The 24,189-nt window shown below is 39.6% G+C and overlaps 1 protein-coding gene across 2 annotated transcripts; it reads right to left on the reverse strand.

The window, feature by feature from the left end:
• Positions 1-13,237: 13,237 nt before the first annotated feature.
• Positions 13,238-20,172, reverse strand: vgll2a (vestigial-like family member 2a). Of its 2 annotated transcripts, none has more exons than XM_063902419.1 (4): positions 19,935-20,172; positions 17,619-17,850; positions 15,262-15,753; positions 13,238-13,717 (listed from the first exon to the last, which is right to left on the reverse strand). In XM_063902419.1, the coding sequence occupies exons 1-4, from the start codon at positions 20,010-20,012 to the stop codon at positions 13,653-13,655; spliced, it is 867 nt and encodes a 288-aa protein (XP_063758489.1). In that variant the 5' UTR covers positions 20,013-20,172; the 3' UTR covers positions 13,238-13,652. The 2 variants fall into 2 exon arrangements, with proteins under 2 accessions (XP_063758489.1, XP_063758490.1); XM_063902420.1 differs by having other exon boundaries at positions 13,238-13,907.
• Positions 20,173-24,189: the final 4,017 nt, after the last annotated feature.

Raw genomic sequence — 24,189 nt, forward strand, 5'->3', positions numbered from 1 at the left:
TCTATGTTTTTACTGTTGATTACAAATTGGGATCAATCTAATCTAAACAAATATAAATCAATACGCATGTAATAACTAGTGATGACCTGCAGAGGGTGCTGTCGCTGATTTGAGAATGAAAGGATAACCTGATGAAGTCCACAGGTTAATGTCAAGGATATGAAGCATAATGAAGCTTTTCATAACAATTCCCACAATTATAATCACCTGTTCAGTGTTGGTGGAGGATTTGTGCACAAAAAGCAAGATATTCTTACATTTGTTCTTACTTTTTTAAATGTTATGTACTAATAGTCTATTTAATCATAAAGAGGAAATTATATGAAAGGCAGACGTAAGAGGCTAATATGTTCCCAAATAAAATCACACTTTCTTCATCTCAAAGTACATTTTACCCCTAAAAACCAAGGAGAAAGGAGGCAAACGCCAGGGATCCCTCAATGTGAATTAAACAGAATATCTCTCAACAATTTGTGTATTTGCTTTATTTCTAGGACCCTACCTGCAAATGGATGTAAAATCCTTCAAATGGACTTTCAAAGAACTCTTTAGTTTGCATAACAATTTAAAGTAATATATTTTGGTCCCTTTACCTTCTTCCAAACAAAAGCAGAGGGATGTTCAGAGAAACGATGCTCCTACTTTCATACCTTCGATAAAAGACTGTCTTATGTTCCTGTGACAATACATTTTACCTCAAAAGCAAGGAGAAAGCAGACAAAAAACAGGGAAATGTCAATGTGAACCAAACAGATTAGGTATTGACTAACTATTGTTGGCTATAGTCACTAAAACCAAAGCTGATTTTCAAAATAAAAGCATATCCTCAGCTTTTGTGTTTTTGCTTGAATATGTGTCCTTTCCTTGTTCTAAATTGATCTGCAAATAAAGAAATAGGGTCTTTAAACTCCGCATAACACATCATTACTGTATGAAAAATCCTTTTAATGGACTCTTAACAATTTAAAGTAATATTTCCAGTCCCGTAACAAAAGCAGAGAAATAATCGTTATTTTTTCCCCGTGATTCTCGTCTGTCAGTGATAATTGTTTCAGTAAGAGACTCTGTGTATTGTTTTTGTTCCAGGGAACTGCAAGGTCAGTCTGCTTCATGAAGTGGTATCACGTCAATACTTCACACCGGAGATGGCAGGCGAGAGGTGTGTGTGTGTGTGTGTGTGTGTGTGTGTGTGTGTGTGAGAGATCATGCATGTGTGTGCAAGGTTTGTCACTCGATCGATATCCCACCTTCAGACCTCAATCCAGAGACGTCTCACTCTCTTTATAGGAGCTTTCTGCAGCTGCATCGCTCAGAATATAGGACATTTTTCCTTCTGGGGAATTAATTTTAGTTAATTAACACGTGCAGTTTGTCGCAGCTGGATGTGCTTCAATATTTATTCTTTCAATTCATATTTTCTTCCTTTTTTTTAACCTTGTCCAGCACTTTTATGTTTTTAATGCTTTGTGTAATTACGTTGCCCATTTGGTCAGAATTTCCTTGAAAAACACATTTCAATTTTCAGAGTTTCAAAGAAAGGTCAAATAATAACAATTCATTCACAGTTTTATGCAGCTGGATGTGCTTCACTTTTATTTAGTATTTTATAAAGAAAATGTAATAACTGTTTTGTGTTTTTGTACTGGTTTGTGTAATTATGCGGGTCAGAATTCCCTTGAAAAACACGTCTCTCTTTCCACTATATTACAGCTGGATGTGCTTGAAACACGTATTTATTTTTCATTCTTTTTCTTTTTCTATATCTCTTTTATCCTCTTACGGGTTTGGTTAATTATTCTGCCTTTTTGGTCTGAATTCCCTAAAAAAAACACAAATCCAATTCCAAGTTTTTTAAGGAAAGGTCAAATAAAAATAATTATTTATTTATTTGTTACGGCTGGATCAGCTTCAAACACTTAATAACTTTTCACTTTTCTTTTATGCTTTCGTAGTGCTTGTGTAATTTTTCAGCTATTTACGACAGTAGTCCAGAGAACATTTAAAGAAAGGTCAAATATTTTTGTTTTATAATTTCAGTACCCAATTACAGCTGCATGTGCCTGAAAACAAGATTATTTGTTATGCTTTAATTGTTGCCAGTATTCCTCTGAAAAACACATTTCAGGAAAAAGAAAGGTCAAACAAAACTCATTTTATTTATTAAAAAATCAGCAATTAAATCTCTTTAGAGTAGTTTTCATTTCAAGGCAAACAAATGAATGTGTTCCGCTTAAATTAAGCCTGATATTCTACTTTTCATACTCTCAGGAGTAGGAAAATACACATTTTTGAGAATCAAAAGCTGCATATAGGTAAAATTAAACAAAAACAATAGGATAAACATTTGCTTTTATGACAAAACACAAAATACATTTGCAAAAAATATACAGAAAACACAACCAAATGCATAAACGCTGCAAAATGACTCTACAATGGACACTAATGTGATTAATGTGACAGTCTAACACGTGTAGTCGTGTAGCTGTGTGTTACATGCCAGGCATGTTGTACGTGTGCTGTGTTTTCCTTCCTACTCTTTTCTCTTCTCCCCCTCTCTTCAATGCAGCTAATCAGCAGCTGATCGGTACCTGCTGGAGCACCTGAGACTGATGGCTGATTGGGATCCCCTCACCCTCAGCTGGCCAATCAGCAGGCAGGGCTGATCATAAAGGAAGCAACCAGGATGCTCTCTATCTCTGACCTGGGCCTGCTGCTGTCACCATAGCCTGCATGACCATTTTTGTACTGTCTGATTCTAGAGGGAGTCGTGTTTCTGTTTAGTTTGAATGTGTATATGGGTGGGGGGGGGTGGAGGCGTTAGGTAAGTTTGGGGAACCCTCTACATGTCATCACGTAGGTAAAACCTGGTTAGACACACTAGGTTAGTGGGTTGTTGCCACCCCTGTATTTTGGTTTGTTCCATCCTTAGAAGTGCAGAGAGCGAGGGTATTTTTTTTTAAGGATAGATTTGGAGATCGGCCTTGTTCTGCTATATTCATTTCTTTTGTTTGGCACAATCTCCCTCGTCTCCTCCTCCTCCTCCTCCTCCTCCTCCTCCTCCTCCTCACTCAAAAGCCTAATAAACACATGTTAACTGTCACTCCGACTCCCTCCGTTATTGGTTGGTGTGTGTTATTGTCCCCTGGTCCCCTAGACCTTGGTGGGGACGTAACACTGTGTATCAAATCAAGTCACCTAAAATCACAAATCAAAAACATGCTTCAAGGGGCTTTACAATCTCTGTCCCAAGACTCTTGATTTGTACAAGAAAGAAACCCCCAAAACACTTTAACCGGCAGAAAAATGTAAGAAACTTAAGAAGTAATGTGCAATCATACAGCTAAAAGAAAAATAAACGCTGTTAGCAAATGTTCAAACATCTAGGACACATTGTTGATATCAGTTATATTTACTTCTCAATCTGCTTTTGTTTACTTAAATGCACGAGTTATTCCCCCTGCATGATGCCAATGTGCGGGTAAAGTGTTGATCTTCATTAATCTTTATGTATCTTCACTTGCAGTGTGACGGCCTTCTGTGGTAATCAATGTGAGGCTTTTTTTCTCCTGACCAACAACCCGATCAAACCCCGGAAAAACTTGTCATGGTCACTTTGTATTATGTGCAAGAAAATCTCATTTATTTCTCCATCCGAGTGTCAGCTCTTTGTGCGTTTTCAATTACAGACTCATTGGACTGACGGCCCCGGCAGATGGACGGAGAATGGCGGTACATCAGAGCCCACTATGGTAAATTGAGCAACATTTTTTTATAAACATTGTCCGTTAAATTGAAAGCATTTTTCCTTTGATTAAAGCTTTGCCTGAGTGACTTGCCCTTGACTGGACCATTGTACGGCACTGTGGTTTTTCGAAGGATGTGTGATTAAACACATGCCTCTAACACTACACACAGTACAGGTATTTTATCCTCTGTGTACACATGGACTTTTACAACTGTTGCACATGGACGTGAAAAATAGAGTGAAACCGTGCTTTCGACCCTCAAAACCCCCAACTGGATCTTCACTTCTTTGTCCTCGGGATAAAAAGTAAAATAATTAAAGCGCTATTGTGCGAAACTTTTCGAACTCCTCTGCACTCAAAAAGGAAACTATTTCCTCTTTGGATGAGTGCTTGTTATAGAAACCTTTGTCCCTGTTTTGGACATCATGGCAGGAAACCAAGAGGGTGTTAAAACGGAGAAGATCAGTTTAAACCAATATTTACTTATGTTTAAGAAAGGCAAAGTTATTTGTATGCACCTTATACTTTGCTTTCTCTAGGGCTCTTCCACATTGCCTTATTTTGCGTTGGTTCTTCCGGTTAGCGCATAGGCTCCGTTGCCAGCTTCATATCAACCTTTACATGCATTTTTAAGCTTTTTAATAGACTGTCAATAAGTTTTAGCACTTTTCAGGCAAGAAACTTTCCATTTAGATTACCAATATGTGGTAAATCTATCCAAATAATGCATTTTAAGTCATTTAGATCCATGTTTGGAGCTGTGAGAAGCTGCTGGCTGTATGAGAGCACATCAGTCTTATAATTACACACAGATCCACACTGCAACTTTAACATAAGGGTGTCTAATAAAACTTCCAATTTAAGTCACCAATTATGTGAAGTTTGCTAACTAGCTTGTAAGTCTGTAACAGACTGTAGCTGTGAATGATCCCAAATCAAATGTATTGTGAGCCGAGCTGCTCGTATGAAACTGGAAGAACTAACACAAATGCATTTCAACTAGAAGAGGGGAAAGGGGCGGGGATACATGAGGGGAATAGCACCTGTCAAAAACAAGGCATGAAATCAATCGTTTCTTTTATAATTTTTCAACAGGAGCAAAGTTTCGCACATCCTATCAGTCACTTGGATTTTTTTCACTTGACTTTAATCAGCTGGTGACATTGATATGTAAATCCATGATTTCCTGCATTATAAGATATAAGATGGTTTCCATTATCTACGAAAGAAAATCGATGTTGATTTTGAATGAAAGAGGCCGGAGAATAGAGCCTCGAGGTACACCACTTCATGTTCATACCCTTTAATGTGTAAATCAAACTTGTCAGATAGAGATCATGTCCAAAACTTTGTCTTTTCATATCTCCTGTTGTTTCAGGAAGAACACAATGCATCTCCGTATGGATGAGCACACGCATATATATATATATATATAACTATATATATATATATATATGATATACATGGTGCTGCACAAATATGCACACGTGCACACACAGGGTCCAGTGTACAGGGTCCAGCTGTCTCAGACTCTGCCTCTGCTGTAAGAGAATACCCCCGGCCGGCGCTCTAACCCACTCCATCAATCTCCCTCTGTTTGACAGAAACTATGCCCACCTGTTCTCCCACAGTCCGGACGCAGAGACCCGGAGGCCGAAGCTCAACGCACGACTTCAGGACTCAGGTTGGAGGTTGATCGACAAACTTTGGTCAGTGTTTGTGTTCACTTTAATGGAGAATAGTGAGTCAGGAATCTTTTATTCATCTCAAAGCAAAGACATTTACCTCGTAGTAGAACCAACATTAAGTCAAAAGCCTTATTTTAAAACTAATTTAGGATACGGTGGTTCTCAATAATAAATAATGCTACTTTACGTGGGTTTTTCCAATTGGGAGGACTACTTTGCACTACTCCTTCAATACATTTCTTAAGAACAAGATCGTACTTACTTCTAAAGCTGTTAAAACAAAAGTCTGTGTAGAACTTTTTAAACTCCTTCCTCTTCCCTTCCTTCAGCTGAGAAACTCTGCATTAACCTCCAGTCTGGTTGAGACCAGTGCACCTTAAATCATCTAGCTCTTCCCCAGCTGTAATTTCCTTAAAGATGATACGTTTTTAATTCCCAACTCAAACATTCCTCACAGGTTTTGGGATTTGCGGGATTTGAACCAACGATCCTCTGATCTCTAACCTTTAGGCGACTGCTGCCCCTCGTCTAAAACACTTTGGACAAAAGAGAAATCCTCTTTAAACTCCTTCTTTCACTCCACTTCTTCTCCTGGCCATAGATTACCTGTCCAACCAGATTTGCTCGTCTTCACACCTCACCAATCACTCTGCATCCCCTCTTCTCTTTTTTCCCCCTGGTCCTCAGCTCCATCCAGAACACACACACACTCACCCTGAGGCCCCATGGTGGTTGCTAATGCTTGCTGGCAGGAAATTGTGTAGCAGTGGGGGGGGGGGGAAGAGGGTTAAGGAGGAAAGGGGGTTCAAGGTGGGTCTGCTCTCAGGTTACCTGGCCAGGTAAGTCTGTGTTTGTTTAGGGTTACCTCCCAGTAGTCCGAGGTCCAGGCTGAGACGCGGAAAGCTCTCTGCTCAAGTGTGTGCGGGGCTTTATTGTGCGAGGCACTGTTGACGTTTGAAAGAGGTGATACTTAATCCGACAATTGTGAGGAACTCTCTAGATCCTTCCCTCCATTGGTGTCATTTACGCTGTGGGCATATCCCTACTGCTGCCCCACCTCTTTTTAGAAGTACACTTGTTAAAAATGAACTGAAAATAGCACATATAAAAGAAAGTTATTAGTACAAATGAAAATCCTCTGGTTAAGTACGAGTACCTCATAATTCTTCATAAGTAAATGTGTTTTACACATTACAGCGCTGAGCTTAGGACTAGGAAATTAAAGCCATTTCTTGCAGAACCTTTTGGAGCAATTTGTGCATCTGTTCACACTCTTACAGTTTCCACTTCTCGTCCAGTTGAAATCGATAGAAATCAAGCGTGTTGGAGGTAAACAAACCTCAGTTAAAGTCAGCTCAGCACCAGCGTTTGTTTGTTTTAACCCACAGCTGACAGTCCTGGCACTCAGAGCCTAGGATAACAAGAACCACAGCTACGTTTCCACTCCACTCCAACAAATCGCACGTTTAGTTGCTTAATTGTTTTGGCTCAGGGGAAGCACATCAAGCATGATTTTTTAATGCAGCGTATCAATGATTGTTTGTCATCTTGCATCCTGAGACTGAAACTGAAAGTCTTTGACGTTAGTTTTTCTCCAAAATGTCATTCCAACTTCACACACACTCAAAATATACGAATGCTGATGTTGGACTGATGTTTGAAGGCTGATATTGTGTGGATTGAAGCTGTTGACGGATGAAGGTTTTGGCGAGAATTTCCCCTCTGATTTTCGTTGTCAGGAAAATCCCTGTGACTCTAATTACCTGACTTCACGGAAAATATATGTAGATAATTAGAAAAGCCTTTAAAATCAGTCATATCTTCACCTACACCCTAGGTATTCATACAGAAAGTATATAATTAAGTCAATATGCACATGGAGGAGAAAATAACATAAAGGGGGCATTTTTGTGTGCATGTAAATGGTCTTGAAAGGCTAAAATCCAGAGGGAGCTTCTCTCCCACACACTCCTCCATGCTATTCAAAGTGCTTTAAAGATACCACAGTCACAGAAGTAACAGTTGTAGTCGCAAAAAGGTTCAAACTAAAATAGTGAAATTATAGATTTATGATTATATCCGAGGCAAAAAAATCAAGTTAAATGAAAGCTAAAAATCTTAACGTGTGGCCTGGTTGTTTTCAATACACTACCACTGCTTTGGAGGCCAACCATCTCTCAAATTACAATTATATTGTCTGCTGTAGTGTCTCGTTTTAATGGTGTTTAAGGTCTTTATTTCCCTCCCTCTGTGCCCTACGTTCCTCTTTCTTCCTATGAGCTTCAACATAATGTCCATCACTCTCTCCCTTGGTCTCTTTCTTCTTGCCACAAATGCTGTTGCAAAAAACTCAAAGTAGAAATGTTGGGAATGTTGCAGAACAGAGCAGGAGGATTCACTCTGCATTGTTAAAGGGCTGTTCCGCTCCGTCTCTCCTGCAAACATTCGGGAGAAACCCGATAGCTTCACTTAGCTCTGATCTGCTCTAAAGACAGAGAGCATGAACCAAAGGATGGAGGGATGAGACACGGGGCGAGGCTGAAAAGTAGAAGTGTTTTTTTATTTTACCTTGAAGAGATGTTCATGCTGTCATGTGAAGGTGTAAATGAATGTCGGGCACATACCAGACTTCATATCAAGTAGACAACAAACACTTAGAGTGCTCTGTAAGAATTATTGCTGCACTTGCATATAAACATGTTCAAAACGTTTCAAACTGAAAGACTTCTGTCCTTCAGTTTCTCGAACCAAACAAGGATTTTGTTAGAAAAAGGAAGGCACATTGGAGTGGAAGTATGACTGCAATATTCTATTAACAGTTACAGATTAAATGAGATGAATAAATGACAGACTTTAATTGAATCCTTCCAAACTTGTTTAATGTCTTTCTCTCGCACAAATTGGCACCCAAATAAATGTGTTTTTGTGAATTAAAGATAATGTGTGAGCCTTTTAATCTTTAATTTCAGTATTTTTATTCTTATTTATTTTCAAAAAGAAAGGCTGTCCAGTTAATTCTTAGATCCTCTAACAAAATATGTGTTGTTAAACCTGTGATATGTCCTGAATAATGCTGTGATAATGAGTTGTAATTTCATTGATTTCTTTTTGTTTGGTATCGTTGATCCCTCCGTCTGGGCTCCTGGAGCACAAGCCTGAACCTGTTGCATCGATTCACTGCTTTCAGGAAGAAAAATAGCGGAGTCTTTTTCTTAAAAACAACTGCTGGACACACACGAGAGTGACGATGCAGAAAGTAAATGTGGCGTAAAACCAAAACAATGAGCTAAAAAACGCTAAAAAGTAAAAGCTGCAGGGTTGGTGACTTTCCTTTGTGGGGCTGTCACTTCAAGTGATCCCTTTCAAGTTGCATCGAGTCATTTGATTGATGGGTTTAAAATATTTGATAATTGCCTTTTTATTATTTACATCGTCCTCTCCTGCTGACGTTCAGCTTCATATCAGTATGAAGTGTCTCTCCTGGGACATGTCTCCTTTAATGTTCAAAAAGCTCTTTATGTTTCTCATACTGCCTGTGCTGCAGCACCTCTTTTCACCCTCTGTCTGAAACCAGAGCCCAGTCTGCTCTGATTGGTTAGCTCTGTTGTGACTGGTCAACCACTAAGAGATGTCCCGCCCCTTAGTCTATCACGTTCAATGTGTTGGAGCGCTGTCCTTGTGCTTCACACTCTGAGCAAAGCTCAATGTCTAAATGAACTCTTGTGTATTTATTGAATTTTTTGCCCCTCCAACGAGGAAAATAAGAGAGAAACCGAGACAGCACCTCTCCACCTTTCTCATGTCCGTCATCGCAGAAGTCAGAAGTCGATATTAATCCTCAGCTGTCTCGCTCTCAGCTGAAACAAATGCAAACACACGCCTTCAGCTTCTGAGAAACAGAACATGTGGCTGAAATTAACTGTATGTTGTTTAACTGTGTTCAAAACAAAAGACTCAGAGCACCTGCTGACCTTCCTTTCTTTCCATGTGAAAGGCATATTGAAACTTGAATGTTGAAGCCTCATTAGCTTTGTAGGAATATAATAGGGAATAATTAAAGCCTGTTATTGCTTGCAGGGCAGGCACAAGTGAATCTAATTTGATTCACAATGGCTAATTGTTATCTCAACAGGAAGCTCACTTTTAGTTTATATCAATATGTCCATGCTCTAATGTTCAGAAAGCTCTTTATTTCTCTCATACTTTCTGTGCTGCAGCACCTCTTTTCCCCCTCTGTCTGAAACCAGAGCCCAGGCTGCTCTGATTGGTTAGCTGGCTGGCTCTGTGGTGATTGGTCAACCGCTCAGAGATGTCCCGCCCCTTAGCCTATCACGTACAATGTCTTGGAGCGTTAGCCAATAGGAGCGCGATGTTACACAGTGATGTCAGGATTCTAGGTCTTTGGAGGGAGCTTTGGGATTTTTGTCTTTGCAGACCCTTTCCATGCACAGAAACCTATACGCCTACTGGGCCAACCACACTTTATTGGCTTTATTTAAGAGAATAATATAAAACCATCGCACGGTTGAAAATGTACAATCTCTACAGCAGATAAATATCTCAAAAGCCAAGTGTCAACATGAAATATTGACTTAAATCTTCTGACTGTTAAAGGTTATATGTGCCATTCCAGTTGAAGAGTTTCCCAAAGCAATAAAAGCATCGGAGAACTCTAATGCTCTCTGAATGGCTTTTATCCACAGGGCCAAAAGCTGCCTCACCTGTATTATCAGGACTTTTATTCTGACTCTTGAACTTGAGGACATTATATTTTTATAGATATAAAGCAAACCCTTTAGCAAACCCTTCTTCCATTTAGCCTACAGAAACACTTTTTTTATGTCAATTAAAACCATTTCGAGGAGAGCTTACCAGACCATTCTGTTTTTGTTTCATCAACATAGAACTCTTCATTATTGTATTTTCATTCACGCTCTGGTCTGCTCATCAAGAATTTGGTTTTTTTCGGCTTGCCATCTTGATCAAGGACACATGCAAAGAGAAATGTCGACAGCCCATTTTCCAATACTAGCAAAGTGCTCTAATTTTGGAGGAAAAATACCCATTTGTGCTAATGCAATACTCAAAGTCTAAGTGCATTAATGTAATTAAATCAAGGGATTTATTCAATTGCAAGAGCTGCTGCATCAGGCTAAAGCTGCAGAGCCGATAATTAACAGAAAGGTGATTATAGTTTTGCTCTTCTAACTTAGTATTAGTAGAAGTAAGTAAGTAGTAGTTGACGAAGCAATAAAATGATGATTGAGTTGGAACAGTTAGTATCGAAATAGACACATGCCTAAACACTCGCAAATTACCTTTTGACAGGCCTGTGTGTGTGTGTGTGTGTGTGTGTGTGTGTGTGTGTGTGTGTGTGTGTGTGTGTGTGTGTGTGTGTGTGTGTGTGTGTGTGTGTGTGTGTGTGTGTGTGTGTGTGTGTGTGTGTGTGTGTGTGTGTGTCGTGTGTGTCGTGTGTGTCGTGTGTGTGTCGTGTGTGTGTGTCCGTCCTCTGTGCCCTCCACTTATATCACACCAGTTGTCCCAGTAGGACAGGATCCAGCTCGCATTAAATGTTCCCTTTTTTAAGGTTTATAGGCTTGGCTCGAAAAACAGCTTAAAGGGACAGTGTGTGTGTGTGTGTGTGTGTGTGTGTGTGTGTGTGTGTGTGTGTGTGTGTGTGTGTGTGTGTGTGTGTGTGTGTGTGTGTGTGTGTGTGTGTGTGTGTGTGTGTGTGTGTGTGTGTGTGTGTGTGTGTGTGTGTGTGTGTGTGTGTGTGTGTGTGTGGAAGGGATTGTTTGGATGGTTTGAAGTGGGGTCGCAGGAGTTACTTATCAGACAGGACTAACAACACAGAAGTGAAGCAATGTAAACAATTGTATTCGCTTCTGATAGGAAGATAAAGCTCTCTTCAGATTCACCAGACTCCATTGACAAAGGCAGTTTTAGAAAGCTGGTGTTGCTGTTGCATTGATCTGTTTGTTTGTTTGTTTGGGTTATTGTGTAACTTTTGTCAATCACAACTTACCTTTTAAAACAGCAAAATTACACTACAAATACAAATGAACTAATCGATTGTGCAGCGCTCCATTGTTCTGCAAAAGTAAGATATATATATATATATTTTAAAAGGAGTCTGTTGGCCTTGAGGGGCCGTTGGTTGCACATTGGAAAGGGCTGGTGAATTTAATATTTGATAGATGTGTGTGCTTTCTATATACCGCTGTGTTTTTGTTGCTGAGTTGGTTGAGGTTACCTACACTGTTGTGCAATAACAATGTGTGATATATACTTTTAACAACATATTGATTTATTCTTTACTGGTTGCTTTTTCAATATTTGTGACTTTGATCTTACTTTTAAAATGATTCTTACTTAGTTTTTGTCTTGTATGTGTACCTTTTCTACCCTACCTTTTTTCTGTCAGTAAAATCTATATTTTTTTAATGTCTAGCTCCAGTTGAAGTGATGGTCCTCACAAGGAACAAATAGTTAGTGGTCCACACTAAGCACTAAAAGCGTGTATTTGTGTGTGTGTGTGTGCGTGCGTGTGTGTGCTCACACTGAGTTGAAGAGCAGTTGTCGATGACAGCTGCATGGGAACAGGGAGAGAAAGAGTTGAGTGGCTTCAAATAGCCGTCGTTCCCCTCATTCATCGGAGCAGCCCTTCCCCTCTTCTCCCTCTCAGCAGCCACGGGTGTGAAGTTTACATTTTCTTTTGTTGACACAGGCATGGTGATGTTTTTTCAAAATCTCTGCTTACACCATAAGATCATGGTTCATAAAAGTCCGAAACAAACGGAGAAGTCTTCAGGTAACAGTGAAGGTGGCTATTTCAGTTAGCATATTGATCAAAATATCCATCTATATGTTGTACGTTAAAGGCCATGTTTGAGTAAACATACTTCAAATACGATTAATTACATTCAACATGGAGCCGCTCCAGTGTGCTTCAAATGTGCATTCAATTAAATACAAGAAAGAAGGTTTTAAACACCTGAGAGACTTTCTATTTTCCATGGAAAGAGGTCATTTTTTGGGGCGATTTGTGACATTTTTGCGTTAAAAACCACCCAAAAAAAACCCAGTATTTACGTATACAGTTTGAAATCACTGTAGATTACATTCAGATTAGGGGTTCAACTAATCAAGATCTATTATCTTTTTATTATTGGATTAATTCAGTGTATAAACTGTTAAAGAAATCTTTAAATTGCTTGTTTTCGAGTGCAACACGTAGAATTCAGTTATATAAAATAGAGAAAAAGCAGCATAACTATTGGTGCCTCATTAAGAGTCATTGATTGTTTATCAAAATGGTTTTCAATGTATTGTTTTCCTAGCAATAATTAGAGTGATTTTGTCTGATACACTGATAAAAATGAACAATATTCATATCTTAAAATATTTCTAAATTATCAAAGATTATCCCGTAGTTTTCAAGATGCTATTTCACTTGCTTAAAGTCCATGCTTAGATCCAGGTGTCCTTATTCTATACAAGCAGTGCATGCCACATCAGTGTCAAAAATTGTACTTTCCTTCTGCTAATTAAGCTTCACAAGGAGAACATTCAAATTGAAACGATTATTTTTCTGTCTTCCTTGCAGCTGTCAGAATCCCCTCCACTTCTTTTGAGCATCGATGGTTTGCGAGGCAATTGTGTACTCTTATAAATACATTTCATACGCAGCTTGGTCTGCACACGGACATTTTTGAGCACACTTCACTTTGATTTAATACGCTCAACAGTTGCAGCTGTCACTTTGAAACACCTTGTGAAATCATTACTTAAATATATTCCGTACTCAGTCAAAACTGTTTAATTTAACTTTTACAGCGCCATAGACATTGAACCAATACTCCATGTAAACCAGAGTGTTCAGACTCCTTCTGCCTTTTTTCAGTCTGCCAAATTCTTGCTGTGCGGCCCTTCTCAACCCCACCACGGCCTTTCCTCCAGCCACAACACTCCCAGTGTCTGCTGCCCAGTTGTCCCAGTGAGGCAAGTCCTGCCAAGTCCTTCAGGCGCTTGTCTTTGGAGATTTTTGACAACACATGTCTCTGTCTGTCCGTCCCCAGTCTTTTTCCAGTTTAGGAATGTTGTCCCTGCCTGTTACAGGAGCACAAAGAGTCTTGTCTTCTTGCACATCCGTCAAGATCAGTTTCTCTCGTTCCTCCGTGAGTCCACTTTTGTTTCCACGCTCGTTTTGTATCCACAATTAGCTCAGCAGGGCTGCGCTGCTGCTGCTGCTGCTGCTGCTGCAAAGTCCTCCGTAATACCGAGCTGCAAGTAGACCAGAAGCAGTTACAGCACAAAACGGCCGTCTGAATGATTGGCAATTTCTCTGTCCCATAATATCAGAAGAGCAACAAAGGAGTGACGGAAAGAAGTCAAGCGGGGGAGGGGGGGAGGAAGAGGCTCAGCAGTCTCTAAAACCAATACAAATCTTTGCTCTTATCCTGTGCCTGCAGACCTGAGAGAGTATAGGGAAAGAAAGGAGGAAACAGAAAAAAGGGCAGTAGAAGGGAAAAAAGAAAAGGGAGATTAGAAAAAGAAGCGCTCATGTCATGTTGATAAAAGCAGGAGGAATCGCCCGAGGCAGAGAGGGGATGAAAGCAAAGACGGCAACAGAAAAGGAAGTTGACAGCTGGTGTTAAGGTGCTGATTGACAGTCAGTTTGTTGGTTCAAACCACTTGTGGTAAGCCGATCTGAGGCGAGGGGGGAAAGCAATCCTCATTTAAATCTGGTATTCATGCTTTTTTTCACGGGGTTGCTTTGCTACGTGGTCGCACTGAATGTCTTTTACGCTGCTTTCATTCAAACACTTCAACAATAATGAGTAGGGTTGAGCATTTGACAGACAGGTGTGGACCCAATCAAGCAATGCACCGGTGTTAAGAGAGGGAAAATGCATCTCAATCTGCGGGTTCAGATCTGCAGGGTGTTTTTCCAATGGTGGTTTTTACTTGAAGCCGAAATGACTGGACAATAAGGTCCGATCATTGTAATTAAACAGTTGGTTGAGAAAGTGTAAAATTAGGTTTTACTTTCAAATCCTAAAGAGCTCATGGTGCGGTCATCTCTTTATCTTCAATGATTGTCATTTCCAGTAGCAGAACCTGGTCTTTGGAGTTCATTCGCCAAACGGTTCTGACTTGCAGCTAAGCTAAGTAATTGGAAATGTCATGTATTTGAAAATGTAATATGCAAGAGCTAGGATTGTTTGAACCATGTTTAGAGAAACACTTCAGGCAAACATAGAAGCAATAAGAAGCATATAAGGCGTCATGAGCTGGTGAAGAACCATTGTCCAAGACCAGCTTACAAGTCTTTTGGGGGTTTTAGGTGTTTGCCTAAAAGGGCCTCTATACACCCCATAAAACCAGAGGCCTAACTTACGTTATACTAAGTTATTAAAAGACTGCCAGGACAGGTAATCTTAAGAATAATCTCATAAATAAGACATCTTCTTTACCAAACCTAGGAAAGTGTTTGATTTGAACTGGAACTCTTGGCTATGCACGTTACGGAAAGCCAATAAAAGTCATAAGTTTGACAGATGATGCCATTCTGTTTCTGTACATTGCGCAACATGTTTTCTATTGTTAAATGTGCAAACTCTGCAAATCTATTGCACGTATCTCGGTCCTGGAGGAGGAATACATCCATCTCCATCTTCCTAAGGACTTTGTTTCGTTTTTCACCTCATTTTGCCTCCCAAGATCTTCCACCTCATTCAACTAATTACCTCATTTAGAAGATGTTAAAGGTGCTCTACAGATTGCTAAGCCTTTAGGTTATGTTTGATGTTCAAAGATCACAATACCTGTGTCCATGTTGAGTCCGATCTCCGCTCCGGCTCCGGTGAAGGCGCCGCTCCAGGCCGAGCCCGTCCCTGACTCCCCCTTCCCCCCCAGGTCGCAGGGCGAGGCGCTGGGCACCGAGCTGCCGGACGTCAGGCGGTGGTGAGGCCTCACCGACGGCACCAGCAGGGAGCCGTAGCGGGGATCGAACGCCGTGCCGTACATCTCGTGGACCCCCGGCCGCGAGTACGCCGAGCCCTGGCTGCCTATAGCGCCCCCTAGTGAGTAGGGGTGGTGGTGGTGATGGTGGTGGTGGTGGGACGGGTGCCAGGAGTCGGGGCTGGGCTGGTGGAGGTGGCTGTGCAGGGAGGCGGAGGAGTACGGATCCCCAGGGAAGGGGAGCTCTGTGTGGGGAGCCGACAGAGCGCTGCCCAGTGAGGAGGACACCGACGGCTGGTAGGAGCTGTTCCAGAAGGAGGGAGGGAAACTTCTCTGGTTCATCGGGAATGATCCATCTGCAGAGACAGGTACTTTATTATTATTATTATTCATATTTGTATAGAAGAAGCTTGTTTGCTGAGGCTGGAGGCTCAGGCTTGACCTTGAAGGTGGTTTGATAAGAGATTCTTTAAGACATGCTGTATATTGTGGCTGTAACCTTAAAGTTTTCCTCTTTTAAATTAATCATTTGGAGATAATCAACTCTTATTTTGCAGAATTAAGCAAAGATGCATCAATTAGTCAACTTAAAAGAAAGATCTGGTTAGTCAAAAAAAGATTTAGAAAATGTTGCACATCGATTAGTTGAAAAATATTAAGCAACAACCATTAATTACAGCCAGTCGAAATAATCAACACAACCTTGAAATTGTATTTAATAAGTGTAAAGACCATTTATGGGAAGTAAGGATACTGTACCATCAGCTTGTATTGAAAAGGGTTCTTTTAAAAGAAAGTTGTGCAAAGTTTTGGACCGGACTTCCCTCCTTTTCACACAATTCTCGACCAAATCCAAGTAAACAACTGCTTTGCAATTTAATTTTTTGTCTTTATTTGAATGCGTGTTAGTTTGAAAAGATGTTTGATTGCATGGAGGTCCTTAACTTGAACAAATGCCAATCTAATGAGATTTGTTATTGTCCAAAACACTGAAAATAAAATGAATTGTTCTGTATTTCTAATCATCATTCCTTTATATTTGCAGACATTGTTAATAATTATATTTGGATACAATTTTATTTGAGCAGCTTTTACATCTGTTACTCCTTTAAATCATCCCCATGAACATGACGTGCGACGGGGCAAAGTCTAAACACTTCAAGAAATAAAAAAGAAAATTCCTTGGAAATGCTTTTAACTCCGGGATGAAGTGCAAAAGAAATCAAATGCTGTTTATATATAACTAAAAATGTGAAACCCTTTAAATAAGGAGCAATTCAATTAACCAAAAAGGAAATAAAATAGATCCAAAATCTCAGAAAACTTGAAATAGTTTACAATAAACAATTACAGCAACATACAAATCAATGTAGGGGTTTCAACATGTTGGTATAATATATTTGCTGGGCTTTATTTACACTAACTCACTATTTGTTTTAACTTTACATTTCATTCAAACACAAAGTCAGAGGGGAGACAAACTGCCAACGGAGTAACAGCCAGTATAATAAACACAAGCTGAGGCTGGAAAATGTTTTATGTCTCCAGCTGTTGTCCGTATATGTATCGTAAGAACATATATGATTCAAATGTAATCCAACAATATGGAAATAACACATTTTACTTATTAAACGCTTGATGTGAATCTGTTTTTTGATGCTTGTTTTTGTATTTTAAGGTCAAAGCACAGCTGATAAGCCGCTTCAGATCAAACGTGCAACAACCAGAAAGCAAAAAGAGAGGATTGTGGATTTCAGATTGAGATTTTCTATCTATTTTGCTTTCATTTTTGGTTAAATGTAATAGTTATTGAATATCGTTTCAATGCATAGCAGAGTTAAAAGTATTTCCAAGGATTTTTCTTTGCTATTTCTTTAGGTGTTATTGCGTTGACAGGGGAATGTTTTGATGACTTACTGGTTTTTGCATTTTAAAAGAGTTCTCCTTTATCTTTTCATCGCCAGGATTAATCAAATGTTGCCTTATGGAAATCTACAGAGACCATGACAAAGGGACTCTATCTGAGGAAATTATATTGGCTTTCAACACTCTATCAAAACCAGGGGAAAATGGTGAAATGTAGTGTAGATGATGCTCAAAACAGTCTTTCAGTGTCTTCTTGGGACAACACTTATATATGCAAAGACACACACACACACACACACACACACACACACACACACACACACACACACACACACACACACACACACACACACACCTCTTACGGCCTTGTGGCTGCTGGAGGCCGGGTATGCAGGTGCGTGGCTGAGGGCTCGGCTGAAGTGTTCGTCCACCACGGCGCTGATGTCTCCCTGGAAGTAGGTGAAGAGGACGCAGCGGGAGTTCAGGTACTCGGCGCCCGGCGGCAACTCCTTGTCCTCCTCTTTGATGGCGGGGGGGCCGAGGCGGCTGTCCTGGGGGTCTTGCATTTTGGAGTACAAGGCCAGTTTCTGAAGAAGACATTACAGTACATTTAATTTACCTGACACTCCTATTAGAAGAAGAATCAGAATTATTGCCAAGCAGCTTTACACATTTTTCTTTGGTGCAAATCTAAAGAAATAAGTGCAAAAAAATATGATGAAATACTCTGGAAAATACAATATATGAACTGTTAGAATTTAAAGTGGAAAGCTGCAGATTTGAAAGAGGTAGCATTGGTCAGAAATGTAAGTGCAGTAAAGGTCCAAGTCCCTTAGCTTTGAATAATGCATTAGTTAGACGTGCATGATGGAAACTGCTCAGCTAAAGTCCCTTTTCTTTCTCAGGGATTTTAAATGCTAGAAAGACTTAAATAATTGTGATATTTGACCTGTTTTTTCACGAGACAACAGGTGTGGAGGAGATAAATCCACCTAAGCCCTTGTCATCTATTTATGTACAAGCGGACCTGAATCAAGATGAACTGATGCGTTTTCCTTATGGCTTTTATTTAAAAATGGTAAATATGCTTTTTCAAAATATACTAACGCTGATTTGAGTGGAAGTGCCAATTACACCTCATTTTAATTTACTGCAATATTACTTTGTAGATGCAGTGCACAGACATATCATCATGAAGACTACTATGTTGTATTTAAATTATTATAACTTTGCACCTCATTACTGCATTTACTCCAAATTATTCTTACTTATATGACAAATAAATGAGGAAAAAAATGATGTTTCAAGAACTATATGACTTTCAATGATACAGTATAAATAAATTCAACCTTTAAATATTAATATGTAACATATCCATTAAGCAAACGTATGCAAGTACACGTAAATATTCTCAGACTACTATGTTTTTTAAATTATAATAACTTTGCACATCATTACTGCTAAACACAATGAAAAAAATACACGTTTTCTACTTTATTTTTGCTTATATGAGAAATGAAAATACTCTAAAGTAGAATTAAAAGACAAGGAACCATCATTTCCATTATAGCATATGAATTAGACAAACTTTACACAAGACAAAATAAATCCTCTATATGAATACTGCTAATAAATACTGAAACTATATATATATATATTTCAAAACCAGAGTGTGTATTATGGGCAGACTGGCTGATCCAGAGTCTGTTTCGTAGACGAAGTGAGTTTTGGCACTATGTGAAATATGCCCTGGATGTTGACCGAGAGGTTTTAAGAGTGAAAAAGACCTTTAACAAGTCTGGAAAAAACCGGCTCACAGGCCTGAAGCAGAAACAAATGTTTTACAAAGTGGAATTAATCTTATAGTTTTGTTAATAAAAAGTCAAGGAATGAGGACAGAGGATTGGTTTCAACCCTTAATTATGGGCTTTATTCATTTAACATTGTAAAACTATGAAGGACGTTTGGTTTAACGGGAATACGCTGCAAGTCCTTTATGTGTGGGACTATTTGTGGCCTCAAACCAATTGAAAAGTTAACATGGAATACCAAAAACATGTTTGAACTCTACTAAAGTCGTTTAAAAACGTGTACACAGATGAATGGGTGCTTTAAATCATTCAGCTTTGACTTAAATAAAGCTCATCTGCGATTTTTCCTTGAGGAGTAATCTTATTTTCTGTACTTTTAACACAGTAAAATCCACTGAAATAGAGAAAACAAACAATCTGTTCGCTGCACTTTGAAGTATAAGAGTAATACAGGAGATTAATGTCGATTTAAATACAGAGTGAAGTGGTGATCCAAAAGAAAGTTGTACACTCGCTCCAAACCTGTTGCTTTACGCACTGGATCTTCTCCGCAAGTTGCGCATTACTTTCAGTCCATGTCTTTCGTTTTACGGTGTTTAAAGTGCTTTTTTCACTATATTATTACATATAAAGTGATGTTAAGTACTGAGTTATTAAGTTTTATAAATAAAGTACCTATAGTTTGTGTCAGTAGGCGCCAAAGTCGCTGTTTTATCTCCTATTCGCACCGAATGAAGTTGTATTTAGTGGAGTTAAACGCCTATAAATACCGCTCTCTGTTCATTATAACATCAATTAGAAGCCCACGGTGCATGTGAGGGCTGTTTCAAACCAGTTTATCAATTATGAGTGGTGCATACCTGGTGGTGATAGGGGCTGTAGGAGCTGAAATACGGCTGAGGTCCAAACACTTGGTACATCACATCCAGGCAGCTCATGGCGAACAGAATCACGGAGAAGAACCAAGCGTCATCTAGAGAGCAGAGTCCGCGCGGCCGCAGAGGAAACGGTAATCCCGGCGGTGGAGAGGGTCTCTGTGCGGCTCTTTACGCACTCTTTACGCACTGGACTCGGCTGTGCTCACTGAGAGGATCCCCCTCCTCACCCTCCTTCTCCCCTCCCTCCCCGTCCACACACACCCAGCCTGACGCCTCCCAGCAGCCAATCAGAGGCCAGAACTCCACCTCTGCCTTAACGAGCTTTTAATTACCGAGACACGAAACCATGGCGTCTATTTAGCTATTTAATTAATTACCTATTTAATGAATGGATGCATACAATGTTTATAATTGTCTCTTTGATTACTGTTACACTTTTTCTACTCCAACCTTATTTATATTTTACTTTTTTAACATTAAGAGATGGAAACAAGTCAAAATCCTGATGCAAAAACTAATATATATTCGATTTGTTAAGTAAAAAGAGATGTTTCCTTAATCTTTTATGATGATATTAATCTTTAATTGAACATTTAATAAGATTATATTATCTATCCATCCATCTATCCATCTATCCATCCATCTATCCATCCATCCATCTATCCATCCATCCATCCATCTATCCATCCATCCATCCATCCACCCACCCATCCATCTATCCATCCATCCATCCATCCATCCATCCATCTATCCATCTATCCATCTATCCATCTATCATCTATCCATCCATCTATCCATCCATCCATCTATCCATCTATCCATCTATCCATCCATCCATCTATCCATCTATCCATCTATCCATCTATCCATCTATCATCTATCCATCCATCTATCCATCCATCCATCTATCCATCTATCCATCCATCCATCCATCCATCCATCCATCCATCCATCCATCCATCCATCCATCCATCTATCCATCCATCCACCCATCCATCTATCCATCCATCCATCCATCCATCACAGTTCCTCTTGCACAATTTTATTAACACTCTTTTATTTCTTCTCAAGGTCTTTAGACGCTTCGAGCAATATTGGACTGGCCTCAATTTCCGTTTTTGTGTCTTGTGGTCTTTTCCCTTTAATGGATCTTTATTTTGAACGTTTTTACCTAAGCTTAATTGGGCTGATGTATTCAACTTGTTTTTGGTTTTTTTATATTGTCCAATAAAGTACATTCAGATGTGTGCGTTTATGACAAATAGATGGAGAAAATCATTAATATGAAATCACATTTATGAGAACATTTGATAAACCATCAAAATAAAATCAACGCTTGTTGCTTTTTTCCCCAATAACGGAAAAAAGCGCCATCAATGTTTCTGTCATTCGCCACCAGAGTGTTAGAGGACACCATTAATGACTTAAATTCAGAAATGCATTGCCTAATGGTTTGCTATTATTATATTTACTGTATTTTATATCGTGTTGGTCAATCTGAGCATGCACACTCCAACTTTTCCTGCCGTTTGCAGCCGCAGTAAAGAATGTAACAACTGGCACTTACTGCTAATTGAAATAAGTAAACAAATCAGACCGACCAATGGGAGGAATGTGATGCTGTGCAGTCCCACAATCCCTCAGTGGCCTCCCAAATTCTGGAGGTCAAAGGTCAAATAGCTAGCTCCCAGTTCGGTGCTATTACTAAAGGTCAGAGGTCATCGGCATCTTGTCCAACAATTACCGAGCTACAGTTCATCTACTCAAGCGGTGTATACAGTGTTTCTGCTTTTGGTGTAAGTGTTCTCTGACCCTTCAGTTGCAGCAATTTACTGAGAGAATCATCTGATCTTGTATAATGAGCTCTCCACCTAACACACTGATATAGTTTCTGAGTTATTCATCCTTTTGCTCATCAATGTCACATTCCTAATGACATGTTTGGATACCACGGGGATGTGTTTACTGTGGCCTCTGAAGGCTTTTGATTAACTCAGATATTTGCCTTCATTGACCCGTGATGAGATGTGTTCTCAGGTGAAATGTAAGGACACTCTTACTGAGTTATAAGATGCAGTTGTGTTTCAAACTAGTGCAACACCTGTGCTATCATGCCTGTTGGGTTGTTCCCTTTCCTGTAGTGTGTACTAAAAGTTTTAGTGCATGTAAATGGTCTGCAAAGGCTAAAATCCCTGTGTTCACTCCAGAGGAAGTTTCGCTCCCACACATTCCCCTCAAAGGCCTGAAACGCCTCCATCGGACTCCTTTGTTGACCTCCAGAACATGTTGACATCACTATTTAACACTTTGTTGCACATTGTACCTGATAGGCTAAGGGGCGGGACATATCAAAGCAGTTGACCAATCACAACTGAGCCGGCCAGCTAACCAATCAGAGCAGACTGGGCTCTGGTTTCAGACAGAGGGTGTAAAGAGGTGCTGCAGCAACAGAACAGAACATTAGAGCATGGAGACATGTTTGTAGACACACAAAATACAATTATGAAGCTGAAATGAGCCTGTTTAAAAGTCTTTGTACATTATTAATACCATTATGTTATCCCAATGGTATTTGCCCTTGTATTAATAATCTGCTGCAATGATTTGTGTCATTTTGGCACTTGACCGTCCTTTTGGCTGACCCCTCTCCCAGCAGCACACCTGTTGCCCACAACAAATGGCGCAGAGAAGCTATTAAAACCCAAAATATCTCCCATTGAAGGGTGACGCTCAGCTCATCCTGCCATTGATCTGTGTGGGTGTTATAGACCTTGAAAACTCCAAGGTTCCAATGAGGAATGATCGGCATATTCTCTGCTGTTTGAGAGAAGGTCACTGCAAGAATCAGGTGTTTCCAAGCCCTTCGAAGGAAATTATTTTCTAAACAGAAGGAACAAATAAACAAAAGACTTTCAGTAGGTTTTGAGAGACCAAGTCAAAGTTAAAGCAAAAGTCTTTGAAAGTCAGAAGGAAGTGCAGACCATCAGAATGATCTATTTCTTTATTCATCTTGAGTTGTTCTCGGATTTGAACTGGTCAAATTTCAAGAAAAGGTTCATTAACAACTAATGAAAAGACCAAATATGAGGTTCGTCCATGCATTTTCTGTCAAAAATATTAAAGTTTGAATTGTTCTGACGCCACAATTGGTAGAAAATAATCATTGATCTGGACCCTCTGTTTGATGACGTGAAACGGCTGTGGTTAGGAATCGCAAAAAAATGACTTGGTCCGGTTGAGGGGAAAAGATAAAGTTGCTCTATAAAACTATTACTTAACTTGCTTCTTTGCTGTTGTAATGATTACTACAACCTGTAAAGGGCTTTGTCAGTTGAACATAAATCAAGCGGAAACCCCTGAAAACGTATAGCCAGTGTGAAAGAGCCTTAAACCATGGGTTGAATAGAAGTCTACGAAACAGTCATCCTACTTCTAACTTCATTTAATAACTTAGTAAAGATTTTCCTGACTTGTTTATGGTTTAATCCCTAGTGTTAAGTCTTTTCAATACAGCCTGATGTCACCTTTGTAGTTTAAGGTCCCATTTAGAGTACAATAAAGGAGAAAGCAGGATGCATTATGGGTTATGATTGCTTGTAATGATGGCAAAGCTAGTGGTCAACGCCAAAAATGAGCAGGTTAAAGTTTGTAAAGGTTTAAATGAATGTTAAATAACTAATATTTACTCCATTATCCACTCCAATTATCACAGCAATGCAGTTGAAATGAATTGATTGTTGCATTTGTTCTTTTAATTCACAGACTTTTGAGTAAATCATCAGCAGCAGCCGGTACAGAAACACATCCAGTCCAGAGTTTCAAGTGAAGTCTCACAGCTGTCAGCTCCTCTTCCGATTTACAGTAAGTCTCAAATCCAAGTCTCAATCCTTCACGTGCATTAGCCTCAAATAAGCCCAACATTTTTTGTGCACGTATATATGTTTTTACAGCAGTAGTAGAAATGACTCCAACATGAACATGAAAGTGTTTCAACTTTCCAGTAGGATTACAGAAAGAAAATCTGAAATAAGAGACTCTTTTAGCACCCAAATTACCTCACTGGCTGACACACAATTACAAGCATGTCCTACACGCACACACCACACACACACACACACACACACACACACACACACACACACACACACACACACACACACACACACACACACACACACACACACACACACACACACACACACACACACACAAACACACAGTGAAACATTAATCCTCT

Source organism: Eleginops maclovinus, chromosome 15, assembly GCF_036324505.1.
Source record: "Eleginops maclovinus isolate JMC-PN-2008 ecotype Puerto Natales chromosome 15, JC_Emac_rtc_rv5, whole genome shotgun sequence".
Taxonomy (NCBI): Eukaryota; Metazoa; Chordata; class Actinopteri; order Perciformes; family Eleginopidae; genus Eleginops; species Eleginops maclovinus.

Excerpts from the sequence above, each read along its gene's own strand:
- vgll2a (XM_063902419.1), bottom strand. The coding sequence starts at position 20,012 with ATGAGCTGCCTGGATGTGATGTACCAAGTGTTTGGACCTCAGCCGTAT. Across the intron at positions 17,851-19,934 it reads ACAGCCCCTATCACCACCAG|AAACTGGCCTTGTACTCCAA; the intron begins GTATGCACCACT and ends TGTCTTCTTCAG. Across the intron at positions 15,754-17,618 it reads CAGCCACAAGGCCGTAAGAG|ATGGATCATTCCCGATGAAC; the intron begins GTGTGTGTGTGT and ends CTGTCTCTGCAG.